Here is a 26,896-nt window from a genome sequence, read left to right as displayed (position 1 = left end):
AACTCTGCCAATTCTGAGATTCACTTTTATGGTGGCACAGAAGGACGAAGGACCCTGGGGAGATGCCAGGATAAGAGCAGGAAAAATGGGACTTATCATGGCTGGCTGGCATCAGAGAGGACACACAGCAGACAAGCTCAAGGTAAGTTTGTCTCATCTTTCAGGGCACAGCTGGAGTGCAGGCTGTGGAGCCAGACAGACATGCGGCCGTCAGCCATTTCTTCCCTGTATGGATTAGACAAAACTGTCTAACGTCTCTGAGTTGTTTTCTTGTCTGTAAACTGGGAATAACATCCACCTTACAGAGTTGATGAGAAATAAGCAAGGCAGAGTGTGCACCTACAGTCCTAGTTACTCAAGAGGCTGAGGCAGGAGGATCTCTTGGGTCCAGGACTTTGTGAAATAAGTGAGCCAATGAATAGAAAGATGGTGACCTGACACCAGGCACATGGTGAAGAGCCTGGGGAACAGCAGCAGCCATGGCTGGGAGTGGAGCATGCTCACCCTCAAACAACTCATCCATGTGTACATCTTTTAATGCACAAACACACAAAAAATGACAAACCAGAAGGGAGTTTTAATAGAATTAGCGGAGATGATTACATAAGGCTCTTTCTGCAAACCCCACAACTGGAAGATAGGTCAAGCTGGCTCCTACTGGGTTCTGACTTCCAGGCTGAGCCAATCTGTCCCATTCACCTTCAGCAGGCCAGAGTCCTGAGGAGGCCAACCTTCTCAGCTCCTCACTCTAAACCTCCTTTCTAAGCCAAGAAGTCAGAGCAGGACCAGGAAGGGTGGTGCGACTGGCCAGAGGAGATGGTAAGAATACCGCTGGCCGCGTCACTCCTTGGGCTCTGTGCCCACCAGACAATTTTAAGAGCCATTCATGCATACATATGACCTGTGAGGTTTTATGCAAATACGGGGTGGGTTGAATGGTTCTAGGTCAGAGAGCAAGTGTTCACAAATGCTTTGTTTTCAATGAAATCAGACAAATACTTTGAGGCAAGGAGTGACTACCTGACTAATCCATTTACATGGGAGACTCAAACCTGGAACTTTGCAAATACAAACTGTGGGGTGCTAAGGACTTCTCTTATAGGGAAAGCCAAAGGCCCTGGAACAGAATGCTAGAAAGTCTTTTATTAACCACCTCGGGACAGTAATTTGGGGAAGAGACACACTAACCACCAACAGACAACAGGAATCAGGGCTCAGAAGTCACACTTTCTCCAGGATTATGAGCAATTGTGGCCACTGGTCAAACACGTCAGCAGCAACAGAGCTGAGTGTCCTCTGAGTGGGGTGCCGTGAGGGGGCGTGGCCATGAGCGGCACACCTGCCTGTTACCTCTACCCTGGGGGAGTGCTGTGCCCTGTAGGCCCCTCTCAGCCTGGATCTAGCATCCACGGGACCACGGTGCCGGGAGTGTTGCAGAGTTAGGAAGGTCAACTCTGTGTTCCACAGATAATGGGATGAAGTGACGGTTGACAGATAAGGTGTGAGACAGCATGTGGAGCCGACTCCTCCAGATGTTCTCTTATTAAATTCTTAAGAGCTTAGAGCCGTGAAGTATTGAAACATTCTCAATTTAAAAAAATAAAATAAAATAAAGAAAGGAGGAAGTGTCAAACACGCACAAGCTCCTGGAGATGCTGACGCTCACTTCGTCCCCAAGTTCATCTTAGAGCTCAACCAAATTCAAGACATGAAGCAGAAACACTAGACTTGTGTCAGGGGCAAAAACTTCTGGTAGTAGCTCTTGGTGACGTCAATCATTAGCTCTTGAGTACATTCTGGAAGTTCCCCTGAGAAGAGTCCTGAGGAAAGAGAGACCTGGTCAACCAAGGGGAGCCAGGGAGGCCTACAGCCTACAGGAGACCTTTCTTTCAATTTTATCTAAATACTAGGTTTTCCAAATCTTCAGTACTGACAGTATTCCACTGATCATATCTTCTAAATGATATGAATTTGTGAATGCATGGAAGCAACTATACAGTTCTCCAAACAAAGAATCGGCCCAGGTAGATGTAGATAGGACATGAGTGCAAGATCCCAAGAATTAGAGCATTGCTGATTATTTCAGAGGCTGTTCCAGACCAGGACTTGCCCACTCCCAGGATTCTGGTGTTACTCCCACTGAGCCAGCCTTACTCTTGTCCTTGAGGTAAGAAACTATCCTATCTGCAATGAAACTAAACCCCAAACCCAACGACAGCAGACATAGATAAATCGAGGAAGGGAGGACCACAGAAGGGTCCTCCACAGAAAGACATACAGTAATCACAGGCAGGAACTTGCAGGCACTACACTCAGACAACTGTCTTAAAGGGCACTTCAGAAACAGCTAGCAAAACTTTCAACATTCATATCCTGTGGTATGATAATCTAAATTATTGTTATTATTATTCTGTTTTTTTTTTTTAAATAATGGGATTGAAACCAGGGTCACTCCGTACTGAGCTACATCCCTAGACCTTTTTATTTTGAGACAGAGTCTCACTAAGTTGCCTAGTCTGGCTTTGCAAGGAGAATCGGTCTTTCTTCAAAAACATACAGATATCACATCAAAATTCCAATTTTTAGCTCCTCATACAACATCAGATGATCTGATCAGGCCTGCAGGAAGCAGCTGACAGGCTATGACATCCACCATTTGCTTTGTCTATCTGGCTCCTGCAGGCACCTGAGTTCTTGGCTCCTGACTCTCATCCTTTCTGGCTGATTTCCCTTTCATTTTGTCCCATGACTTGGTTATATCACGTGCTGCTCTCCAAAAACATGCCAGTTTTCCTGCAACCCTGTGGCTCTGGATTGAAAGATGAAGACAGCCAACAGCGTATCCAGATGGTGGACATTTATCTGTGAAACTACATAAAAGAAACGAGAAGTCCTGACACAGTGCAAACAGAACCAACTCTATCTCTATAAGGGTCTTAAGGGACAGTCAAGGTTTCCCCACTAATCAGCCTGGACATGAGGCCAACCCACCCTCTCTAAGACTGTTTCCTCGTTTATGCAGAGACCTTTAAGTTCCCATGCAGAAATCCTTCATGAGAAGCTGGATATGGTAGCATATGTCTGTAATTCCAGCTACTCTGGAGGCTGAGGCAAGCAGATCGAAAGTTCAAGGCCAGCCTGGGCAACTTGGTGAGACCCTGTCTCAAAATGTAAAATAAAATAAAATGGGTTGGGCTGTAGTTCAGTGGTAGGGCATTTCAAAACCAGTGTTTATTATTTAAATTTGAAGTACCAACCAATGCTTCCCTGTCTTCTGTCATCAAAGTTCAATGACAATAAGAAGCTGGTGCTAAGGAACTTGAATAAGTTTTAAAAGATTAAGATCTTTCTCTGCCAATATCCTTTTCAACTCAGATCAGATGCATGTTGGGTAAACAGTGGGATTCCAATATGGAGAGAGTTACTAAAAAAAAGTCTCGTTTCTTCTCAGCAAAAGCAGAGAAGCGTGACACAGAATGGCCAACTGCCCTCCCCAGAGAAACTGAGTGATGATTTTGTACATCGTTGAAATTCATAATCAATGATCTGAGTGATGAGATTTTTTTTAATTGGAAAAGCAATTAAAACCACCCAGTGGAAGGTATCAAGTACTGTCACATGTCTCTCTTCATACCATATTGCATCTTCCAATCTGTGATGTGTCTCTGTATATGCTGCGTGACTTGGTGACTGCACAAGTCAACATGGGGAACAGAGATTGTCTTGGGTGGCAGGTGTCCGGGGGTTTTCTTCTTCCTTCTGCTTTTCAGTGTCTTCAGAGTTTTCTGGAATGAGCAGGGATTTTGTTTCCTCACGTCTATAATTTGGAACTTTGAGCTCATGAGGGGCTCAGGAGGTCATGCATTGCTCCTCTCTGGCATCTCAAGAATATTACTGGTCTTACACCATGCTTTAGGCTAACTTCTCAGTTTTAGGATTTCTCAGCCATTCAAGAAGTATAAATTCAAATTTCCAGCCAATGTGAGAGTAAGCCCATTGTCAAAATTCTCTAAAAAGAAACTTCTTTTTCCAGCCAGAGTCCAGGCCACAAAAGAAATGTATTTTCCATGTCCTGGTGGCAGATTTGTTCTATATTACTCTTTGCCTGAAGGAAACCCTTTCAAGGTTATTGGAGGATCTCTCTGCATTATAGGTCCAAGGCTTTCTCCCCTCGCCCACCCTGAGTATCATGTCCTAGACCTCCCTGTTATGAAGACAGCATCAACCTCTGTAATCTCACAGCTTGGGTTTAGTTTTCTCTTCATTTTTCATCCTTGACAATCTCCTTATTTTCTTGTGAACCCAATTATGCATTTAAGAAAGAAAAGTTTGACATATTTTAGATAGCATTTTGAGGTACTAGAAGATTTTTAAGTTTGCTATGTCAACATATTATCAAAGACAGAAACTGCACGCATTACTTTTGGGATGGAAAAATAAAATTAAGCTTTAAAGAGGTTAAAATAAAAATAATCAACACCAAGGTTACCTGGGCAGCCTGAGAAGACGGTGAATGGTGGGACCACGGTTTCTGGAGGTAACACTGTGTTGTCAAGAATTTTGCAGCAGTCTTTCAACACACATCTGCGCCCCTGAAATTAAAATTTTTATTACTAGGAAACAGGTCAGGAAATGGCAGTAAAGATTATCTAGTCAGCTGTGTAGAAGGTGACTCTATATTTTCTCCATTCATGATATTGTGTAATAGCCAGGGACAGGAACAAGAGGGTGAGTTGCAATTGCCTGCTTTACGTGGGACCTGAGAAGAAAGAAGTGTGTGTGTGTGTGTGTGTGTGTGTGTGTGTGTGTGTGTGTACATTTGGGGGGAAGAGTTGTATGCCAGGGACAGTGCATGTCATCTAGGCATTAGAGACTATGCAAACTTTGGTCTTCAAAAACTTCTGTTTAGCTGGGGTTGTGGCTCAGTGGTAGAGTGCTTGCCTAGCACGTGTGAGGCACTGGGTTCAATTCTCAGCATCACATGTAAACAAATGAATAAAGGTCCATCAATAACTAATAAACATTAAAAAAAAAGACTTCTGTTTAATTTTCTCTTTGACTTGATTTGGTGGGCATCTGTTGTTTGCTCCCTTTTCTCCTGATAACAGAATCTATATTTTCTTTGGGAGCCACCCTGTTCCCATCTCAGTTTATGCACTTCAGCCCACGTGCCAAACTCCAAGTTCTAAGACAATGACTGATTAGGGAACTGGTCTATCAGGCAGCTAAGTCCAGTGAACCTCAACCTCAGCACTTGAGCTGGGACTAATGGGAGTAGAGGTGCTTTCCTCTGGGGCTTCCTGTGGACAGATGGAAGCCAAGAACAGCCATCTTATTGCCATGAAAGAAGAACCTGCTCGAGGACTAATTCTCCTGGCATCAATAATTGAACCCTTGGAACCATCCGGGCACAAAATTAGGATCTACTTCTATATTCTTCATTTATATTAGGCTAATGCATTAGGTTTTGCATCTACCAGTTTTAGGCTTGTTTGTGTGCTCTTCTGTCAATTCCTCCTGGAAAAGTCTTGACAAACTCATTTGTACAGGAAGTTATTCTTTCATTTGTTCTCCCGTGGGCAAGTGACAGCTGAGTGTTTGGGATGAACTTTATGCTTCATTTTATCCATTGCTGACATTTTTCAATTCTGCCATTATCCACAGCATTTTGAGGGCAAGAAGGAGACTCAGGTGTTTAGTGGGATAAGAGCAGCTTGTGTATACAGTTCAAGGCTGTACCTTTGATTACTTACTGAATAAAAGTCATTCTCCCCATAAGCTGTGTTTACTTCACCAAGGAACATAAACTCGTTTCTGTTCTCATTCGAAAATCTGACACAGTGGAATGCCCGAGAGTGTGGAAATCTTAAAAATACCAGGATAATGCTAACCTATCCAGACTTCAGATTTTATCAAACATTATGAAAGACACCTTTGATTTGGTCATGTCCAAATAGTTCCCATTTATTAAATATCCAAATCAAATTTTTTTTAAAGCTCCAAGGTCTGAATTCCTTATGTGGCTGATTAAGCTGCTCCATCCGGAGGGACAGTGGCATTGGCAATACTTGGCAACATCTTCAACTCTAAAGCAAGTTATAAGCATAGCTCTTCACGCTTCCTTGGAAAGTTATTTCCTGTGACTTATCTGCTAGTGCCAATTTCAAAGACATAGCAACTGGCTCTCTCCCCTGATGATCCCAAATTAACATTAATTCTAAGACTTTTGTCATGGCTAAGCTCCTAATAATTCAGACTAAGCACATGGGGTGCTAAGTGGAAAAGAACAGATGTACTGCATAAAGCACGGTATGTCCCACAGTGAGATCCATGACAAAAGGGCCCTGAACAGTGGGAAGGATCTTTTCACTGTGTGCCACCAGCCACCAGGTGGCCTGAGGCACCTGCTGTGTTCTCTAGTTGGCCACTCTGCCCACTTAGAGAAATAATGCTTTACTGGGCTTCAGAAGTATTCTCGAAGCCACATGAAACAGGCAGGTACTTCTTAGGCATGACTGGACTGGTAACAGCTGAAAAGCTAAACTACTTTTTTTTTTTTTGGCAGCACTGGGGACTAAACCCAGGATCTCGGGCATACTACCCACATTCCAGTTCTTTCTTCCTTTGAAAAATTTTGAGAAGGTACTCTATGTTGTACAAACTGGTCTGGAACTTGCAATTCTCCTGCCTCAGCCCCTTGAGTAGCTGGGATTACAGGCGTGCAACACCATGCCCAGCGGGAACCACTTCTTTATTCTTCACTGGAGAATTTCTAAGGAAGAATCAAGAGCTGTAACCATGTTGCTCGTGTGACAGCTTCTGAGGCATTTCTGAGTCTTGGTTTCCTCACCCATGAAATAATGTAAAACCCAACCTACAGGAATGTTGTCAATATAAGAGACAGTAAATATAACACTCACAGGACAATAACAGTGCTTATTATTGCTGCTTGTTAAATTTTTCCTTCAGGCATCTGAGTAATTCTGATTAATACCTATAGTTTTACACATCAAAGCAATGGTTAGATATCACAAGGGACACTCCAGGAAGGAGCTGTGTGTCATGCGGATAGTTAGACTCTAAAAGAGCTCCCACTGCTCTGAGATTCTAGAATTCTAGCAATCTTTTTCCTGAGATTATCTAAGAACCTGCCAAAGCAAGTCTGCGGATATTAACAATGACTAGGCCATAAGCGGATATACTGTAAAGTGGTGCAAAAAGCAGAGCATCTGGCGATAAGCCTAGCACTCCCTAAGCATTAGAAACAGAATCTGCATCTTGACCTTTCAGACACTTTGCTCTGGGAATAGAGGACAGATGACAGGACTAGGTCACTATGGTAATGTTTTTACTTTGTCAAAGAAAACATCAGAAAAATCTAGCTGTGGCTTGGAATGTTAGCTGTTGGCAAACAGGGTGAGTGGAGCGGACAGATTTTATTATCACCCTTTCACTCTTACTTTTCTTTGTAATTTCTATACTATAGCCACATATTTATAGGGCACAGTAGGATACTTTGTGTATATAAATGTGGACTAATTAAATCATTTTACCTCCTTATCATTACTTTGGGGGGTTTTTTTGTTTGTTTTTTTCGGTGCTGGGGATAAACCCAGGGGTGCTTTACCACTGAGATACATCCCCAGTCCTTATATTTTCATTTATTTATTTATTGGAACTTGAACTCAGGGTACTAAATCATTGAGGCACATCCCCCAGCCCCTTTAAAAATTTAAAAGGGTCTTTTTTTTTTAATAAAGATTTTTTTTTTTGAGAGAGAGTGAGAGAGGGGAGAGAGAGAGAGAGAGAATTTTTAATATTTATTTTTTAGTTCTCGGTGGACACAACATCTTTGTTGGTATGTGGTGCTGAGGATCGAACCCGGGCCGCACGCATGCCAGGCGAGCGCGCTACCGCTTGAGCCATATCCCCAGCCCTCTTTTTTTTTTTTTTAATGTGAGACAGGGTCTTGCTAAGTTACTTAGGGCCTTGCTAAATTGCTGAGGCTGGCCTTGAACTTTCGATCCTCCTGCTTCAGGCTCCCAAGTCTCTGGGGTTACAGGTGTGTGCCACCATACCACCCAGGGCTCCTATCACTTCTTTACACACGTGGAGGTTTCAAACTTCTCTCTTCAAGTTCTTCCTAAAAGGGCTGGGGATGTGGCTCAAGTGGTAGCGCACTCGCCTGGCATGCATGTGGCCCGGGTCCAATCCTCAGCATCACATACAAACAAAGATGTTGTGTCCTCCGAAAACTAAAAAATAAATTAAAAAAAGATTCTCTCTCTCTCTCTCTCTTTAAAAAAAAAAAAGTTCTTCCTAAAATACACAATAAGTCATCTTAAACTATAGTCACCTTATTGTGATTCAGAACACAAGAACTTATTCCTTACTATATTTTAGGATGCATTACCCACCCTCTCTCCTCTCACCCTCCCTCCCTTTCCCACCCCCTAGCAGTCCCCATTCTCCTCTCTCCTATTTGGAGATCAACTCCATCTCCCACCTTTTTTCAATGTCAAGCTGAACCAAGACTTTCTGTGTCTCACACACACTGGGCAGTTCCTCTGCAGATGAATGCTGGGCAAAACACCCATGCCCTGGATCTGCACTGGTCAGGCTGGGGTGCTTTTTGCAGAACATGGTTCTCCATTGCACTGTCCCCCTTTGCTGGGCCCTCGTGGCTTCTGCAGTTTGAACTGCCTGGTTTCTACCAGTTGGTTTTTTTCTTTTGGTTCTGGGGAATGAGCCCAGGTGTACTTTAATACTCAGTTCATCCCCAGACCTTTTTATTTTGAGAAACACTAAGTCACAGCAGCTGGCCTTGAACTTGTGATCCTCCTGCCTCAGCTTTCAAAGTCCCTGGGATTACAGGTATGCACCACTTTGGCTTTTGCAAGTTTTTTTTTGTTTTTGTTTTTGTTCTGTTTTTTTGAAACTTTACAGTTTGAATTTTATCCAGGGCAGAGAGCTGACTCTATATCATGGGAAACAACCATCAAAAACATGAAGATGGGGCTGGGGATGTGGCTCAAGTGGTAGCGCGCTCGCCTGGCATGCGTACTGCCCGGGTTCGATCCTCAGCACCACATACAGACAAAGATGCTGTGTCCGCCAAATACTGAAAAATAAATATTAAAATTCTCTCTCTCTCTCCCTCTTTCTCACTCTCTCTCTCACTCTTTCTTAAAAAAAAAAAAAAAAAAACAAAAACATGAAGATGGCCGGGTGCAGTGGCACACACCGGTAATCCCAGCTGCTTGGGAGGCTGAGACAGGAGGATCACGAGTTCAAAGCCAGCCTCAGCAAAAGCTAGGTGCTAAGCAATTCAGTGAGACCCTGTCTCTACATAAAATAGGGCTGGGCAATTTGGAAAGCAGTATGGAGATTTCTTGGAAAGCTGGGAATGGAACCACCATTTGACCCAGCTATTCCCCTTCTCGGTCTATTCCCTAAAGACCTAATAAGAGCATGCTACAGGGACACTGCTACATTGATGTTCATAGCAGCACAATTCAGGATAGCAAGACTGTGGAACCAACCTAGATGCCCTTCAGTAGATGAATGGATAAAAAAAATGTGGCATTTATACACAATGGAGTATTACTCTGCATTAAAAAATGACAAAATCATAGAATTTGGAGGGAAATGGATGGCATTAGAACAGATTATGCTAAGTGAAGCTAGTCAATCTTTAAAAAACAAATACCAAATGACTCCTTTGATATAAGGGGAGTAACCAAGGACAGGGTAGGGACGAAGAGGTGGGAGGGAAAGGGAGTGAGAAGGGAAATCACATGGAAATGGAAGGTGATCCTCAGGGTTATACAAAATTACATATAAGAGGAAAGGAGGGGTAAGAGAAAAATAATACAAGTGGAAGAAATGATTTACAGTAGAGGGGGTAGAGAGAGAAAAGGGGAGAGGAGGGGAGGGGAGGGGAGTGGGGATAGTTGAGAATAGGAGAGACAGCAGAATACATCAGACACTAGAATGGCAATATGTCAATCAATGGAAGTGTAACTGATGTGATACAGTAATCTGTATACGGGGTAAAATTGGGAGTTCATAACCCACTTGAATCAAACTGTGAAATATGATATATTAAGAACTATGTAATGTTTTGAACGACCAACAATAAAAAAAAAAATTGGGCTGGGGATGTGGCTCAGTGGTTAAGTGCCCCCAAGTTCAATCCCCAGTATCAAAAAAAAACAAAACAAAACAACAAAAAAAAACAAACAAAAAACCATGAAGATGGTCTTCAGTTTTCCTAGAATCTATTCTAAGACATACATCTAAAATGTAGGAAACATTTTCCCTAAACATTAAGGCAGATAGGCTCTGGTCATTAATATTCTCACCAATTATGTTCTTAGAATCCCCAAAAGAAATCAAGTTTTTCACCTATGAAATAGCAAGAAATCCAGACCTTGGCTGGGTGAAATAAACCAACCAACACTTATTCTCCCTGTGGACCAGGGACCTACAGGTACTGCTGAGCAGGGAGCCAATTTGTACCCTGCACTACCTGCAGGTCCCCTAGCATTATGTCATTATGTCATCTGGTGACTCTAACCCTTTTACATGTCATTCCCTTTTTTTGACTGTCCAAGCTCCCCTTATCTTCTGTGCCAATTTCTACCTGCCCTTCAGATCCCTTGTCCCCCACTAGGCCATAAGCTCCTTGATTTTTAAAGCAACCAGTAGATTATGTGGCAGCACAGCTAATCATATGGCTGCATTTAAATCCTAGATCTACCACTTACTATAACATCTCAGGTCCTCGGTCTTCTCATCTGCAAATAGGGACAATACCAGTACCTAAACACCCTTGGATGATTGAAAGAATTAAGTGAGTGACTAAAGGAAGAGTTTAACACCTTATGTCAGAGGTTCTATAAGGTTAGCCACTGTTATTAATGCCTAGAAAAAATTCCAAATCCAGTAAGGAAGACCCAACCTCGGGAAGACTAGAAACTACTACTATCCTGCTTGGTCACAGAAGCAGACCCCCACTGACCTAAGGGATGGAGGCAGAGGGACAAAGCTGCTTAATTAGCTGAGTCACCATACTCACAATCACACAGTTCTTGCCAACGTGAACGTAAGAACCAATCTGAGCTGCGTTGACCACACAATCTTCCTCGATAAAGACATGGTCCCCGATATGTAAGGGAAAGAATGCAACACTAGAGAAGGAAAAGAAGATGAGAAAGAAAGGTCAAGGCAACGTACTTTGGTTCAAGGTTTATAGAACTACTGATCATAACCTCAACTTCATCGTGTCTCCCATGAGACTGTTCTAAGCATCCCCAGGCCATAAAACTCTACCATGTTGAAGATGACGAATGCAGGTGAGACTGGTAACTCAAGATCAGAAATACTGGGCCAAAGAAATGTGTAAGGAAACAGCATGGCAAAAGAAGCAAGATCCTCAAAGTTAAAAGAGCAGACAGGAAGGGAGGGGGAAAGCGCTGGGGACTGGTACTGGGCAACCTATATTGTTATATTGTGTGCAGGTACAAATATGTAACAACAAATCTCGTCATTCTGTACAACTATAAGGCACCAATAAAAAATGTGGAAAAAAATAAGAGCAGGCACCAAATAAAAATGAATGTTCACTCATTTCTGCTTCCTTTGACAATGGCCGCTGATGACGTTTTTAGTAATCTGCCCTATGTTTCAAGGAACTGATATCAGGTTCATGCACTATAACTTTTAATCTCCAAGATTCTTAAAATCACCATATTTACTCAGTGCCTATTATGTGCCAGATAGTGAGGATATATGGTAAGCAAAAGACACAATCCTGTCCATGAGGAGTTTACAGTCAAGAGAATAAGTAAGACTGAAGTAACTGACTAAACAAATAATTAGTTACAACTGTGTAAGTGCTACAGAGACACAATACCAAGTTCTGAGAATATGTAACAAGGAAAAGTATATAACTTTGCCCAACCAGTGGTTGGGGAAAGCTGAATTGAAAGTAACAGTTGAGCCAAGACCTGAAGGAGGAATGGCAGTCAGCAGGCTCTGTCTAGAATTCCGACCTCATTCCCATTTGCCAGGATTCCTCAAGTGTCATTAACCATGATCTGTGATCATATTATGGGATCATATTTTAAATACTTGGCCCAGAACGGATATAAAGTAGCTATCTGCTTACTGGCCTTTTCCAGCCCTGTGTCACATTGTCAGAAAAATTTTGTCAAGAGCTAGTAGCTATCCTCCATGACTCACAATTCATTTAAATCTTTGTTAATTCATTATTATTTTTAGTCCTTACCCCTGTGCAACAAGGAAATCCTTGATCTCATCAAACTTTAGCAGAGCAGCAGTCACCATAGGAGTCCCCAAAAGGAAACCACAGAGCTTTCTGGTCCTCTTACCCTGCCCCCCACCCTTAGTTCATTCTGAGCTAATGGGTGAATATTTTCACGTGAATGATTTATAATGGCTCCTTAACCCAATTCCTGTGTGGAGCCCAGAGTTCAATGTCATTATAGGAAATATGGGTTTACTCCTGCAGGACCTACTCCTAGGTGTTACTGTTAAGGTAGGTGCTCCTTTCTCTTTCCTTCTCTAACTTCTGCCACCTGTGACAGAGCATCACATTATATGACAGCTATCACATTCTAATATCGTATTATATAGTAGTTGTTTATATAATTGTTTCTACCTCTAGATTTTGAGAACTTTGAGGCAGAAACTCTATTTTATCTATCTTTATATAATCAGCTTTATAACCCAATGGCTGGTATAGGAATGGTGCTCAATAAATGCAGGCTGAGTTACTGGATGAAATATAGGTGGTGCCATAAGTCAGAATCAGGAAAGCAATTAGCCACGGAGGAGAGATGCAAAGAGAACACCACACCCTGGTTGGTCTTTCTGTTCTGTCTAGGTCCTTTCTTGGACTGTCCTTAATCCTACTGAGGGATCAGGTCAATCCTAATTTTGCCCCACCCTCAGCTATTTGGACCAGGGGTAGGTACTTCACTCAAACTGAGCTAACCACCATCTTTATCCCAGGAATTTAGAAATAAGATGTAAGATCTCTAGTTGACACATGTTGGGAGCTTAAAAAGAGAAGTGATAAGCAAGGGGTTGAGGCAGTATGGTAGTCTCCAAGAGCCAATGGGCCAGATGCAGCCAATCAGACAGAGAAGAAAGTGGGGATGGAGAGAGAGGACAGAAAAGAACACACAGCATCATCTTGAAGACAGAGAGGAGAGATAGGACAGGTGTGCTGACTGCTGCTGGCTTTCCAGCCGCAGGCTCTAGGCCCTTGTGAGGCCTGGCTCCTTTTTCTCCTCTTAGGTAGAAGACTCTTAGGTCCTGTCAAATACGCCTCTGTATGTTAAAGCACAACATTCTTTGCTTTGCCAGCTTAAGTGGATTTTGTTTCTGGAATTGGTTAGCATCAGCCAAATTAAAATCACGACCACAAGAGATGTGTTCATTACAGCAAACTCTTACTCAGTGCCCCAAATAGGACAGACCTGCTCCCCACACCATAACTCAACACAAGAACACCATCACCACCAGCATCTTGCCCAAGACTGAACCAAGATAATTCAATGACATACCCTTTGCTGAATTTCTTGAATGGTGGCCTTATGACACTACGACTTTTCACAACACAATGGCGTCCAACTCTTACGTTTGCCAGATCCCCTCGGATGATACAGTCATTCATTATGATGGTCTATAAAACAAAGCACATTTAAAAAAATTACCAACATAACCTAAAACAATAAAATGCAAAACCTAACAATTCGAAAAAACAAAACCAAACTAAGCCAAAACAAACAAACAAAAAACCAGGGCACTGAGAGTTATGCTATGATCTACTGCATCAAATGTTCTGTCACAAGCAGTAAGGATTCTTACAACACTGACTGCAGAATGACACTGGGATATTCCCAGTATATCACAAACTTTGCCCTAGTCCACCATGAACAGGACTCAGTGAACTCAACGTTTATTGAGAATGCCTACAGGAGGGCACGTGCACCTGTCTTTCTGAATTCACAAAGGTCCACCCCACCCCGCCCAAGCCTTGGCTGCCTGCTCAGTGATCGTCCTGGCTGCTCCCACTTTTTTCTTATCTCCCAACACTATTGACTACCTCCAACTTATGCTCCCAGAGGTGGACCCAATGAAGTCCTGCCCAGCTCCCAATTTCAGAACTCAGACTAAGTGCTACAACGCATGGAGTAAAATCTGGCTTCCCCTGAGATTGAGTGGAGAGGCTGAACAACACACCTAGAAATCTAACCTATGGGGATTAATGCTTCATATTTGGCACACAGTAGACATTCTCAAGGGACCAAGCCATGCCGAATTCCACGTGTGAACACAGAAGCTTAGGCTTTTCATAGGAGACTGATGAAATCTATAAGGAAATGATGAAATACTTTTTTTTTTTTTAAAGAGAGAGTGAGAGAGAGGGAGAGAGAGATAGAATTTTTAATATTTATTTTTTAGTATTTGGCGGACACAACATCTTTGTTTGTATGTGGTGCTGAGGATCGAACCCGGGCCGCACGCATGCCAGGCAGGTGCGCTACCGCTTGAGCCACATCCCCAGCCCCATGATGAAATACTTTTAAACACAGAATTCAGAGAACTCCCTTTTCATTTGAGAAATATTACCCTGGGGCTGGGGATGTAACTTAGTGGTGGAGTACTTGCCCAGCATGTACAAGGTCCTGGGTAAAATCCCCAGCATTGCCAAAAAACAAATAAACAAGAATTACTCTGGAAGTAGTCTGGAGTCTACAGGTGAGATTGGAGGAAAAGTGACCCTTTAGATGACTAGAACAGATCAAGGCAAAAATAGATAACGGGCCTTATTTAAGGTAATAGCTATGTATAAGGAAAGGAGATATAAACAGGAAGTCAATGATTTGGAGGGAGAATAGGATAAAGGCCACATTAAACAATCCCTTGTAGATATAATAATAAGCTATCTTGAGATACTGGAGAGACTGAACATGGGCTGAGGATTAGATGGCACAGATTGGGTATCTCTTATCTAAATGCTTGGGACCAGAAGAGTTGTGAATGTTTTGGATTTAGGAATATTTGCACAGACTTCACCAGCTGAGCACTGAAATTTGAAAATCCAAAATCTGAAAGCTCTGAAATCTGTTCACAATCTCTTTTAAACATTCAAAAAGTTTCAGATTTCAGAGGATTTGAGGTTTGGGATTTTTAGACTAAGGATGTGCAACCTATCATAGGAAAGTGTTGGGGTTTTAATTTTAAAATTACAATAGTAGCACTCTACACATTTTTAAGCCTTTAAATATTAGTGGTATACATTAAAGCACTTACAAATAAAATGCTCAACAGTTTGTAATTTGCTTTAAAATATTCCAGCCTCTTCAACCTGACCCTAGTCAAACAAGGTCTGGATTTAGTGAGTATAGAGATGAAACCCAAACATAAGAATATTACAAACTGGGGCTGTGGTTATGGCTCAGTGGTGGAGCGCTTGCCTAGCATGCGTTAGGCGCTGGGTTCGATCCTCAGCACCACATAAAAATAAAATGAAAATATTGTGTCCACCTAAAACTAAATAAAGAAACAAATAAATATTAAAAAAAAAGAATATTGCAAACTGTAGAAGCTGGTGAACAAATGCATGAGAATTCAATATGCTCTCCTTACTTTTGTACATATCTTAAAAAGTTCTATAACAACACTGTTCAGCTATATAAAAAAATGAGGCTGGGGGCGGTGGCCGCGAGGCGGGGCGGCCGAGGGGCGGCGACCTCTGCGGGGAGGGGACATGACAAGGCCTGGTTGGGGCCCCGCAGTCGATGGGGCCACACCGACCGAGGACAAGGAGGGCGAGGGGGACGGGAAGGCCCCGGGCCCAGCGCCTCGTTCCGCCTCATGGTGACTCGGCGGGAACCGGCCGTGAAGCTGCAGTAAGCTGAGAGCGGCCTGGAGCCGCTGGCCTGGTCGGAGGACCACCGCGTGTGGGTGTCCACATCCCGCATCACCGTGCTGGAGCTCATCTGCGACGTGCACAACCTGGGCCAGGACCTGGTGATCCACCGCACCTCGGTGCCCGCCCCTCTCAACAGCTGCCTGCTCAAAGTTGGCTCAAAATCAGAAGTTGCTAAGTGCAAGGAGAAATTTGCCAGCTCCAAAGACCCCACCATCAGCCAGACTTTGATGTTGGACAGGGTGTTCAACCCTGAGGGGAAGGCCTTGCCACCAATGAGAGGGTTCAAATGCACCAGCTGGTCTCCCATGGGTTGTGATGCAAATGGCAGGTCCTCTTGGCAGCGCTGACCATGGACAATCTCCTGACTGTCCAGGTGGACTCCAGTGGGTCCAGCTGGTTGATCTGACTGAGATTTACGGAGAGAGTCTCTATGAGACCAGTTACAGGCTCTCTAAAAATGAGGCTCCAGAGGGAAATCTCGGGGATTTTGCCGAATTTCAGAGGAGGCACAGCATGCAGACCCCAGTCAGAATGGAGTGGTCGGGCATCTGCACCACTCAGCAGGTCAGGCACAACAATGAGTGCTGGGACGTGGGCAGTGTGCTCCTGGCTGTCCTCTTTGAGAACGGTAACATTGCCGTGTGGCAATTTCAGCTGCCCTTTGTAGGAAAGGAGTCCATCTCCTCATGCAACACGATCGAGTCTGGAATCAGCTCCCCTAGTGTTTTATTCTGGTGGGAATATGAGCACAATAATCGGAAAATGAGTGGCCTTATTGTGGGGAGCGCTTTTGGACCCGTAAAAATTCTCCCTGTCAATCTCAAAGCAGTCAAGGGCTACTTCACCTTGAGGCAGCCTGTTGTCTTGTGGAAAGAAATGGACCAGTTGCCTGTGCACAGCATTAAGTGCGTGCCGCTTTATCACCCCTACCAGAAGTGCAGCTGCAGCCTGGTGGTGGCTGCAAGAGGCTCCTACATGTTTTGGTGTCTTCTTTTGATCTCTAAGGCAGGTCTGAATGTTCACAATTCCCACATCACAGACTTCACTCCCTGCCCATTGTCTCCATGACTGCGGACAAACAGAACGGAACCGTGTACACTTGTTCCAGCGATGGGAGGGTGAGGCAGTTGATTCCCATCTTCACAGATGTCGCATTAAAGTTCGAGCACCAGTTAATTAAACTCTCAGATGTGTTTGGCTCAGTGAGGACTCATGGGATAGCAGTGAGCCCGTGTGGTGCGTATCTGGCCATCATCACAACTGAGGGCATGGTCAATGGCCTTCATCCTGTCAACAAAAATTATCAGGTCCAGTTCGTTACTCTCAAAACCTTTGAGGAGGCAGCTGCTCAGCTCCTGGAGACTTCAGTGCAGAACCTCTTTAAGCAGGTGGATTTAATAGACCTAGTACGCTGGAAAATTTTAAAAGATAAACATATCCCTCAGTTTTTACGTGAAGCTTTGGAAAAAAAGATCGAAAGCAGTGGAGTCACCTATTTTTGGCATTTTAAGCTTTTTCTCCTGAGGATTTTATACCAGTCAATGCAGAAAACTCCTTCAGAAGCCTTATGGAAACCTGCCCATGAAGACTCAAAAATCTTGATCGTTGACTCTCCTGGAATGGGCAATGCAGAGGATGAGCAGCAAGAAGAAAGCACCTCTTCCAGGCAGGTGACTAAGCCAGGCCTGCAAGAGAGGAGCAGAGAGGGCGAAGCAGAGGAGCCCACAGACGACTCACTGCCCCCATCGGGAGACGGTGGAGGACACGAGGCAGTGGAGGAGAAGCTCCTTGAGATCCAAGGGAAGATCGAGGCTGTGGAGATGCACCTGACCAGGGAGCACATGAAGCGCGTCCTGGGGGAAGTATACCTGCACACCTGGATCACAGAGAACACCAGCATCCCCACCAGAGGGCTCTGCAACTTTCTAATGTCTGATGAAGAGTACGAGGACAGAACGGCTCGGGTGCTGATCGGACACATCTCAAAGAAGATGAATAAACAGACTTTCCCTGAACACTGCAGCTTGTGTAAAGAGATCTTGCCGTTCACAGATCGCAAGCAGGCCGTCTGCTCTAATGGGCACATCTGGCTCCGGTGCTTCTTAACCTACCAGTCCTGCCAGAGCTTGATATACAGACGGTGTTTGCTCCATGACAGCATCGCTCAGCACCCAGCCCCAGAAGATCCTGACTGGATTAAGAGGTTGCTGCAGAGCCCCTGTCCTTTCTGTGATTCTCCTGTCTTCTGAATGCAGTAGTGGAGGGCAGAAGGGCGTGAGCTGTGGAGCATTCCAGAGCATGGGAAGCCATGCGCTGGAGGAAGCCGACTGCGTGGAGAGGTGCTCTTCCTAACCGTCGCCAGGGCCTCTCTGGGAGGGCAGCGCACACCATTTCCAGGACTAAAAGATACCTTTCAAGTGACTGAAGGCTTGGTGTCATTTTGAGATGAACGTGGTCCCCCAGCTCCTTACCCAATGAGGAACGTTTACTTTCAAGTGTCTTGATGAAAACAGTTTGAACAAAAAATTGTCCTATGGAATCTAGGAACCTGGTGGTCTCTGGTAGAGAATCATGTGAGGGCCTTCTGGGCTGAGTTAGGTCTTATCCTTTTTTGGTCTGAGGCGGCCCATGGCTCTAGAGGGCTTGAATAGCCTGGTCCGTGCATTCCATGCACCAACAGATATTAAAAGTATTAAAACAATGTGTGGGCTGATGTTTTGCTCCCGGTGCATAGCTGCAGATCTGTGTCCAGTTGACTCTGGTTTCTCATGCATATGGATAACATTTTCCTTTAAAATTCTATATTTTTAAGAAGTTAAAGCCAAGACTGAATCAGTTTTAATGTATCACACGATCAGGTGACTGTTCGAAGCCAACAGTTGTAATGTGTTTCTGATCGTCTCCGTATCATCAGATTTGCTGATCCTGCTCCTTAACATATGTGAGGGTGACAGTGCCTGCTTCACCCATCTGTGCAACCTGGGTTGAGATGCTGTGCAAAGAGGAAAAATGCTTTCTTCTTTGGAAAATTGGAACTTAAGTATTTTTAATGTCAACATTGCTGGATGGTGACTGAGGAGGAGTCTGTCCAGGGAGTTCTGGAGACAGGGCAGTGAGAGCTCTAGTGCCATAGATGTGTGCAGCGAGTTGAGCAGAGCCTGGGATTCCTGCTCTGCAGAGCTCCTTGGAGTTTGGAATATCGGTATTTGTAGTCTGAAGAGATGTCACGGTTCATGTCTCTATTAATTGCGCTTAATAGACATTCTGGAATCACAGTGTTCCTAGGTTTTTAGAGTAAGTGCCCTAGGGATCAGTGCTGATTAACTGGACTGCACTTTGAAGTAGTACATAGCTCTGGAAGGTCAGATGGGAACTCAAAATACGAACTCTTCACTCTTATTTTGTGAGGTTTTTTGTTGTTTTTTGTTCTTTGTTGTTGTCCCACAGCGCCCACCCGCCCAGCAACAGGCAGTATCAGGAGGCGCTGGCCAGGTTGTCTTGGGAGAGGGCGCAGCTTCACGTCTGCTGCTGTGCTGTGTTCCATGGTACGGTGGCCACGGGCCAGTCTAGCAGAGGAATGGGGTTTCCATGGCTTCTGCCCCTCTGGTGTGGAGGCGTCTGTCCCTGCTGCTCCCTGTCCCACATTCCTGACTGTGGGTGGGGGGCTCGTCTGTGGCTCCAGAGAGAGGACACCCAGGTCGAGGCCCCCAGCAACCTCCGAGGACTTGTTCGTTCTTCTCAAGAAAGACTTGAGATGGGGAAAAGGTGTCGCTCTCCCATGAAATTGTCACAGTGTGGCAGCCTGGTGGAAGTTCTGTACGTGGGTTGGAGAAAACCCTCAGCGCTCTGATTCTCATCCCAAATCCCTGTTAATCTCACACAGAAACAGGTTCTGGGAGGCGGCCAGGACGGCAGTGTGAGTGGCTGCGGCAGATCTGGGTCCTTGCCCTCTCAGCCAGCTGACATGAGGGTCGTAGGTTCACGGAGAGCGCTCGCTCTGCCCCCCCCCACTCCCTTTCTCTCTCTCTGGGGTACTAATGCAAAATTAAATGCAAAATGTCAATGAATTATGTCTTTTTCAAGGCTTTGACTCAGATTTGTACTTTGATATATGAAAGTGAATATCAAGCTTGTTTGTACGAAAATAAGACTGTATATAAAAATGAGTCTGTGTTGTGTATAGTGACATATATTTTATGTTTACCCAACGCCATGCTACTAAACTTTGTGCTTGGCTTTGAATTATATGTATATTTACACCTGACTTTTTTTAAATAAAAAGGAAGATTTAAAGGTCAAAAAATAAATAAATAAATAAAAATTTAAAAATGAAATAATAATCTATTAAAATATGCACAAAAAGGTAAGTAAACTATATCACAAGTGGTAAAAGAAAGTTGGCAAGAGGGACTCAATTCCTGATTTCTCACAAGGAGTGAAATGAGAACTAGACATCAGGTTCAAAATAGAAGCAAAGCCAGGCAAGGTGGCACACACCTGTGATCCCAGCAGCTCAGCAGGCTGAGACAGGAGAATTGCAAGTTCAAAGCCAGCCTCAGCAACTGAAGGAGGCTCTAAGCAACTTAGTGAGACCCTGTCTCAAAATTAAAAATAAAAAGGCTGGGGGTGTGGCACAGTGAGTAAGCACTCCTGGGTTCAATCTCTGCTACCAAAGAGACAGACAGAGTGGGGAGGGGTCAATCTCTGCTACCAAGGGGGGGGGGGCACAAGATGATGTTCAAATGAAAGCAGGTGGATATAAGGATCTACAGAGAAGAAAGTGATATCAAAACAAACAGTTTATTAAAATAAACAGTAGAAAAGGCAGAAGTAGCAAGTTGGAAGTTTAAGTACTGCACCTGCAAATCTGTTTTATCTGGTCGACACAACATTTTTAAAAAAATCTTTTAAATTAGATGTTGTTATTTGATTAATGGGACATTTCATTTAAAACACTCAGATTTCCGATTTCCAATGTCTTTTGGGAAAAAAATCAGAAGCTCCGGAACAGTAACCTCAGCTTCAGCTGAGATTCAGCTGAATGGGATGGCTATCATTCAAGCCTCCAACTCACCAGGCCCTACTTCTCCCTACTATTTTATTTTGGTATTTGTTTTTGTGGTGCTGGGGATTGAAACCAGGGCTTCACACATGCTGGGCAAGCCTCCACCACTGACACTGGCCTGCCTCACTTTCCACTGTTCACACTCTATACTCTTCACCCAAGTGACCATTCTCTCACCCTGCAGGCTCTATCACATCTGATATAAAGGAAAACAGACATGCCGGGCACAGTTGCACACACCAGTAATCCCAGCAACTCAGGAGGCTGAGACAGGAGGATCACAGGTTCAAAGCCAGCCTCAGCAACAGTGAGGAGCTAAGCAACTCTCTGAGACCCTGTCTTTAAACAAAATACAAAATAGGGCTGGGGATGTGGCTCAGTGGGCAGTGTCCCTCAATGTTCAATCCCTGGTACCTCCCCACAAAAAAATATACTTGACAAAGTTCTGAAATGGAGAGAGGCTGGAAATATGAATGGATTGTTTACAAAAGCAAAAATTAGTAACAATGTAACTATTCACCAACAGGAGACTGATTAAGTGGAACTGAACACAGTATGAAAATGCACACACCAATGAATCTTACAAATGGAAGCTGAGAACTATGGTAGGTACTTCATGTGATTTCAGTGTTTCCTACAATCATTATTATAACTGAGTATAAAAAATGTAAGTCATAGGAAACCTAATAAAGTTAAACAATATGTATTATTTAAGGACAAATATGTATGTGGTCAATTTCTTTAATATAATATCAATATAATTTAGTAAGTCAGAAAATTCAGGATAGCAGTTTCCTTTTGGAGGGAGGCAGAAGAAAGAGATGGGGGGAACAAAATGTTAGCACGCATGATTATACTTTGATTATGTTTCATTTCTTCATTTGGGTGGTAGATTCATAGGTGTAGATTTTTTTTTTTTTTTTTTTTTTTGGTATCAGGGATTGAACCCAGGGCACTCTACCACTGGCACACCCTCAGCCCTTTTGACTTTTTATTTTGAGACAGAGTCTCACTAAGTTACTTGAGCCTCACTAAGTTGCTGAGGCTGGTCTTGAACTTTCAATCCTCCTGCCTCAACTTCCCAAGCCACTAGAATTAAAGGCACAATTAAAAATTAAAAATTTAACACACTGGGCAATTCTTACGTTTTGTGACATGATGTCACACATACTCTTTTGTGTATGGCAAAAAAAATTACCAAATAAAATATCTTTTTTTTTTTTTTTTTTTAAAGAGGGGCCCTGGGGATATAGCTCAGCTGGTAGAGTGTTTGCCTCGCTTCTCGCATGCACAAGGTCCTGGGTTTGATCCACAGCACCACACACACACACATACACAAAAAGGGTACCTCCATAGCCAAAACAATCAAGTTGCAGGACTTTTAATTCCTGGTTAAAATATAATATAGAAAATTTAAAAACAAAAACTTATTACAAGCTTACAGCAACTAAAACAATGTAGTACTAAGAATAGACATATAGACTGACCACAAAAAATTGAAGAAATCTAGAAACAAACTCAAACTCTATGACCAACAGATTTTCTAGAAGAGTGCCAAGACTATCTGGTACAGTGGCCCATGCCTGCAATCCCAAGACTCAGGAGACTGAGGCAGAAAGACTGCAGATTTAAGTCCAGCCCCTATAACTTAGTGAGATTCTGTCTCAAAATAAGGAAACTAGAAAGGGTTAGGAATGTAGCTCAGTGGTAGAGCACACTAGGTTGCATACACAAGGCCCTGGGTTCAATCCCCAGCACCAAAAAAAAAAAAAAAAAGTGGGGGGGATGTGGTTCAGTACCTTTGAGTTCAATCCCCACTACTCCCCCCCACCAAAAAGAAAAAAAAAAATGTTAAGACTTTTATCAAAGGACATTGTCAAGGACACAAATATAAAGAAAACTCCTACAATTCAACAACAAAAAAACAAGACAAATTTTTTTTTTTAAATATTTGGGTTTTTAGGACACAATACCTTTATTTTGTTTACTTATTTTTATTTGGTGCAAGATCGAACCCAGGGCCTCACACATGCTAGACGAGCACTCTACTACTGAGCCACAACCCCAGCCCCAACAACACAATTTTTTAAATGAGCAAAGGACCGAACAGACTTTTCCCTAAAAAAAAATATACAAATGGCCAATGAGCACATGAAAATACATTCAACATCAGTAATCATATGGGAAACACAAAACCAAAATGAGATACTACCTCCTACCCAATGGAATGGCTATCATTCAAAAACCAGAAAATAACAAGTGCTGGTGAGGACGTGCGTGGAGAAATCAGAATCCTGTACATTGGTGGTAGGAATGTAAGATGGTACAGCCACTGTGAAAAGCAGTTAAGAAATTTCTCAAAAAATTAAACATAGAATCACCCTTGACCTTGCAATTCCTCTCCTAGATACACACCCCAAACAGCTGAAGCTAGGTCTCAAACAGATACTTGTACACCAATATTTACTGCAGCATTATTCACAACAGCCAAAAGGGAGAAACAACCCAGTGTCACCCAGAGACAAATGGATAAACAAAATGTGGAATATACACTCAATGGAATATTATTCAGATATGAAAAGGGAAAAGATTCTGAGGTGATACAACATAGATAAACCTTGAAAAGATTATGCTAAGTGAAATAATCCAGTCCAAAAGGATTCTATCATATGAATTATCTAGAACAGGGAAATTCTTAGAGACAAAAAGTAGACTAAGTGGCTAGGGGGCAACAGTTCAGTAGTAAACCTCATGTTTAGCATATGTGAGACTCAATTCAATCCCCACATTAAAAAAAAAAAAGAAAGAAAGAAAGTAGATGGAGTATACTGAGGTTACCAAAGACTGGGGAGTGGGAAGAATGGGGAGTTAGTCCTTAAAGGGTGCAGAGTTTCTATCTGGGGAGATAAAAAAAAAGTTTTGGAAATAGATAATGATGATGGGATTGTACAACATCATGAATATAATTAATTATATTCATTAATTATATACTTAAAAATAAATAAAATGGGGCTAAGAATGAAAGGTAGTTAAGCTCAGTGGTAGAGTACTTGACTAGCATGCATGAGGCCCTGGTTTTGATTCCCAGCACAGCAAAATAAATAAATAATAAAAATAGTTAGGATGGCTATTTTTTAATATCTATTTCATCACAAGAAAATAATTCTTCCCTACAGTAAAAGAAAATGCTTCAGAATTAGCTTAGAGATTTCCAAAAAACCTTCACACATTTGCTAATGAGTCAGAGGGAGTAAGCTGAATTTTCTAATTCTCTGCAGGAACAGTATGTCTAAGCAGGAATTACTAACTCTATTTATTTTCCATTAAATCTCATAATATAGTGGGTTTTTATTTTGAAACAGCAAGTAACATGGTCACTTGCTCTGTCGTCAGCAATTCACAGACATTAATTGTGTTTCTACTGAACATACTTGTGATTTCTTAGTTATAGTTAAGCTTATATTCTCAACTTTTTTTTCCTCTGGAAGTTACAGATGCAACATTTAAAGGGAAGTAAATTTCAATACTGTGTGGCTCATGAGGGGCACAATGGCTGTAATCCCAGTGACTTAGCAGGCTGAGGTAGAAAGATTGCAAGTTCAAGACCAGCCTCAGCAATTTAGTGAAGCCCAAAGCAACTGTTTCAAAAGACCCTGTTTCAAAATAAAAAGGGCTGGGGATGTGGCCAGTGATAAAACTGCATCCCCGGGTTCAATTTCCAGTATGAAAAAAATAAAAACAACAGCAAAAGTCTGTGTGTCTCAGATGACAAGAAATTAACTATGGACTTCAGAGTCTGTGAAGCTTCCATGTATCTTCTGGTATTTTCTCTGGTTTTGAAATGTTCTAATACTCTTCCTAGGTTTATACTAATCCCTTTGCTAATTCAATCTATTTAGATTACAAGATTACAAGACTTTCAGATTCTACTTTGCATTTTTCTCATATTTTAATATCTTTCCTATTTCTCACATTAACTTTTTAAAGAGTATATTCTTTTTCAGATCTACATTTTTTTTTTTTTAATTTTTATGTGGTGCTGAGGATTGAACCCAGGGCCTCGCACATGTGAGGTGAGCCCTTTTTATTTTGAAACAGCAAGTAACATGGTCACTTGCTCTGTCACCAGCATTTCACAGACATTAAAAACATTAATTTTATGTTTCAGTTAACATTCAACTATTAATTATCATTAATCAGATAATTTGGCAAGTTTTACTTTAGTTTCTACCTTAAAATGTTTTATTGCCTATTTATGTTTTGTGTCCAGTGGTTTAGGGCACACTACAATATTGTACAATAATTTTGATTCTGAGTACCACTGTATTATTTTCTGGCATAAAAGAAAAAGGGTTTTCTGTTGCTTTCTTTTACTGAAACTTTTTTGCATTCAATAAAGTCAAATCTGGGGCCTGGGGTTGCAGCTCAGTGGTAGAGTGTTCACTTCTCATGTGGGGCACTGGGTTTGATCCTCAACACCACATAAAAAATAAATTCCGTCTACAAACAAAAAATACATATATTTTGAAAAATTTAAAAAATCAAATCTGGAGAAAAAAAGAGAACTGAAAATGTACAACAATAAACAGGAGATGTTGCAACATTTTGTCTATCTTGCTAACATGATAATCAGTGGAAAGAAAGCAAGGTGTACATCCTGGAGCAGGCTTTGTCCCTTACCTTGCCATTGAGAACGATGTTCTGGCTTCCACACAACACTGACTGGCGACTAACTTTGTTCCCAGATGCCTAAAAGGAAACATAAAATGGGGTAAGCCAGCTGCAATAGTGAAAACCTGTAATCCCAGACACCCAAGAGATTGAGAAAGGAGGATTGAAAATTCCAGGCCAGCTTAGCTGTGTCAAAAAGGGGGGAGGATTAGGTGTGTAGCTCAGTGATGAAGACCATCGGCAAGGTTCTGTCCCGGGTACCAAACAAAACCAGACCACCCAGAGTGAGGAAACTGAGAGGGTTTCTGGGCTCACAGATTCCATCAAGTAAACTCACTGGAGTGGGGCACGGTGACCTGTGCCTATAGTCCCAGATACTTGGGAGACTGAGGCAGGAGGATTGCTTGAATTGAGGAGTCCTGGACCAGCCTGGGCAACATAGTGTGACCCCTGTCTCAACAATAAAAGAAAGCAAGAAAGGAAAAGGCTCATATTGCACAGTATGGAGTGCAGTCTAAAATGGAATGAAAATTCAGGGTACCAAAAAAGCTAGAATGGATTAGCTACCTAAAGATTCAGCGAATGGATCAATAATCAGTACTTCTGTAGCTTAGTGACATCAGACAGAAAGGAGGATTCGAGTCCCAATTTCATACTTCAGTTTTAGAATCATATAACGAGGATAACGACTTTGCCATTATCATAGAGCTTTATCAGAAAGCACCGAAAACCAAAATAACAGTCACATGGTCACTTGCTCTGTCACCAGCATTTCAAAGACATATCATGTGTTGACCATAAAGAATAGAATCAATGCACACGGCCCAAACCAGCCATGCACAGACTAAATAACAGAATCAGATGACACCCGAAGCGACACTAGGTAACAAGCGACGAACTGCCAAAGAGACCCAGGGTGGGTGGGGCAGGGATAGGATGCGACTGCCCGCCAGGCCTCAAAGGGATCCAGTCTTAGGAAGCGGAGGGCAGATGTCCGAACAGCGTACCGTCTCGATGTACTCGGACTTGTTGTAGAGGAGCTCGCCCAACTCCATGGCCGCCACCGCCTCTGGGCACCTCCGGAGCGCGTCAAAGCCCGGCGGTCAGTCAGAGATTCCGGCTACTTCCGGCTGCTCCTCCACTTCCGCTCTCCTGGGGACTCGGGTCTCATCGACAGCTCGGCTCTCCTC

The 26,896-nt window shown here is 42.9% G+C and overlaps 1 protein-coding gene and 1 pseudogene across 1 annotated transcript; one reads left to right on the top strand and one right to left on the bottom strand.

Annotated features, from left to right (window-relative positions):
* Window positions 1–557: 557 nt before the first annotated feature.
* Dctn5 (dynactin subunit 5) lies at window positions 558–26,869 on the bottom strand. The gene is made up of 6 exons (XM_026392160.2): window positions 26,714–26,869; window positions 25,716–25,784; window positions 13,596–13,714; window positions 11,081–11,192; window positions 4,490–4,592; window positions 558–1,820 (listed from the first exon to the last, which is right to left on the bottom strand). Exons 1-6 carry the CDS (start codon window positions 26,759–26,761, stop codon window positions 1,723–1,725), a joined length of 549 nt encoding a protein of 182 aa, XP_026247945.1. The 5' UTR covers window positions 26,762–26,869; the 3' UTR covers window positions 558–1,722.
* On the top strand, window positions 16,061–18,236 carry LOC144256931 (general transcription factor 3C polypeptide 4 pseudogene; annotated as a pseudogene).
* Window positions 26,870–26,896: the final 27 nt, after the last annotated feature.

This window comes from Urocitellus parryii, chromosome 9 (assembly GCF_045843805.1).
Source record: "Urocitellus parryii isolate mUroPar1 chromosome 9, mUroPar1.hap1, whole genome shotgun sequence".
Classification (NCBI taxonomy): Eukaryota; Metazoa; Chordata; class Mammalia; order Rodentia; family Sciuridae; genus Urocitellus; species Urocitellus parryii.
Note: the sequence above shows the minus strand (reverse complement) of the source record. Positions and strands in the feature narration are given on the sequence as shown.